Source organism: Vicia villosa, linkage group LG7, assembly GCF_029867415.1.
Source record: "Vicia villosa cultivar HV-30 ecotype Madison, WI linkage group LG7, Vvil1.0, whole genome shotgun sequence".
Taxonomy (NCBI): domain Eukaryota; kingdom Viridiplantae; phylum Streptophyta; class Magnoliopsida; order Fabales; family Fabaceae; genus Vicia; species Vicia villosa.
The window spans coordinates 124,595,098-124,597,585 of NC_081186.1; the positions used below are offsets into that span (position 1 = coordinate 124,595,098).

At 41.4% G+C, this 2,488-nt stretch overlaps 1 protein-coding gene across 1 annotated transcript; it reads left to right on the forward strand.

Moving 5' to 3' along the window:
- Positions 1 to 346: 346 nt before the first annotated feature.
- On the forward strand, positions 347 to 2,181 carry LOC131620142 (uncharacterized). The gene is made up of 4 exons (XM_058891158.1): positions 347 to 742; positions 794 to 1,431; positions 1,546 to 1,853; positions 1,991 to 2,181. The coding sequence occupies exons 1-4, from the start codon at positions 347 to 349 to the stop codon at positions 2,179 to 2,181; spliced, it is 1,533 nt and encodes a 510-aa protein (XP_058747141.1).
- Positions 2,182 to 2,488: the final 307 nt, after the last annotated feature.

Here is a 2,488-nt window from a genome sequence, read left to right on the forward strand (position 1 = left end):
GACATTTTGGAGGACTAGCGGTTGTTTGTCAGAAATCACTGGTAAAAAAATTGGCATGCCCAGTGGGACTGTGTCAGAGTGTTATTTTCAAGTGTTTTTCATTTCAGTTAATTTGTAGATTTAGTGTTTCCATTGCCTTCTGCGTTGTATGAACCTTAGGAGTGGTAAAACTTTCGATAATAACCAACCAATACCTAAGAGAAAATGTACTAAGAGAATGGTTAACAACACTAACAGAGGGGGACAACAGGATCCTCCATAAGGATCGGGAAATAACAATGATAGTGCAGCAAACACTACGGGTCCCAATGCCCAATCATAGACCATTCCTGTGCCAGCGCACCCTATGGCCGCAACTGGTCCGATTCTTGGGTCTACAGGAACGATCCAAGGAAATAATTCAACATTTGTTACTGCTACAAGTATTTCGTCGAATGCACAAGTGAGTCCAGTACCACAATTTGGTACTCAGGGGACACCCCCACCGAATCAAGGATTCGGAGACCAGAGACAATGGAGAGACCCACCCTACGGGATGCCATATTCTTACATAGCGGGTTTAAGTAGTAGTAAACTTGTTTATCCGGCACCAAACGTGTCAGCTTTTACCCCATTCCAAAATTTTGGTTCTGGCGTGAAAAATTTGGGACAAAATGGCCAAGGCCAAAACGTCATACCCACGCTAACAACAAATAATCAAGCAGCGTTCCGACAACAAATGGACGCTAGTAATCAGGATATGGTAGGTTTATTGGCCAGATAAATGAGAGCTATCTTTTCTCCTTTAATACAGAACATTAACAAAACCAACCAAGATAACTCTGAGACATGTCAACAATTGTCAGCACAGATGGGTCAAATAGCAAACTTTTTAGGCGCTCCCGAGACTTCGGTGCGTCGATGGACAAACCAAATAGTTACCAAGGAGGATGAACTAACCATAAATCAAGTTCGGCCACCAAGACTACCCCTCGAAACGGAAATTTTAAGGGCGGAACAACATATAGTTCGACTAGAAACCCCTGAAGAACAACCTGGGAGGGTAGTACTAGTTGATAGAAACCAAAATGCTGATGAAGTGATTCACAGGGTTAGGAAAAATAATCAGATGGAGACAAATCTAACTGCTATGATAGAGAGGATCATGGCCCAAAATGGTCTAAATATCGGACTTCGGAGGCCAAATTATACATCCCCTTTATCTGATTATGTCTTACAAGCTGATTTACCTAGGGGTCGCAAGGTCCCTACCAAGTTTTCAGGTGATACTAGTGAATCTACCACAGAGCACATAGCCAGGTATATGACAGAGGTAGGAGATTTGGCGAACAATGAGGATCTGAGGATGAAGTATTTTCCCAGTTCTCTAACCAAGAAGGCTTTCACATGGTTCACAACACTACCGCCAAACTCCATAGATACTTGGTCCCAGTTAGAAAGATTGTTCCATGAACAATTCTATATGGGTCAAACCAAGATAAGTCTCAAAGAATTGGCCAGTATTAAGAGGAAGTTTACTAAACCTATAGACGAATATCTAAACAGGTTCTGTTTGCTAAAAGCTAGATGTTTCACAGTGGTACCTGAACACGAATTAGTCGAAATGGCCGCTGGAGGTCTAGATTACTCCATCAGGAAGAAATTGGACACTCAATATCTGCGAGATATAGCCCAATTGGATGATAAAGTTCGCCAGGTCGAAATACTGAAAGCAGAGAAGGCTAGAGCAAATAAAAGTTATAAAAAAGAGAGGGTTACCTATGTCGAAGTAGACGAAGGAGGACCAGATACCTTCGAGGACCAATATGGTTTCGAAGATTGCGAGGTAGATCTAGCCGAATTAAAAGAAGCAGGTCCTTATACCTGCAAGATGATTACACCATCAAATGGGAAAATCTGGTTGAAATTGAAAAGAATGATAAGTTTCCTAAAAAAAAATACACATTCGATGTAACTAAATGTGATGAAATATTTGATTTGCTTGTGAAAGATGGCCAAATAGTTTTGCCTTCTAATATTAAGATTCCTCCGTTTGAGCAACGGAAGAAGAGAGGCTACTGTAAATACCACAATTTTTTGGGCCACAAAACCTCACAGTGTTTCCTTTTCAGGGATCTTATCCAGAATGCCATAAAGGAAGGGCGTCTGAAGTTTGCTGACAAAGGGAAAAGTCAGATGTAGATAGACGCTAATCCCCTCAATATTGCTGATACAAATTACACTGAGCCTGTTGAGATCAACATGGTTGACATGGTCGAAGTTGAATCAAGAGGGATCATAGGAGATGAAGAAGATGTCCAAATTAGAGAACATGTTACTGATGACCTGAAGGAGGGTGTCACATCTGAAGCTTCAATCGAACCAAAGACTACTGAAGGTCTTGCTGGAGAGACAACTATGGCTATTGAAGGCCTAAGGAAGAAGTTTGAAGAAATGTTAATTGCTCATGGCGCCAACTTAGACGTCAACATGGTTAATCTGGACCATT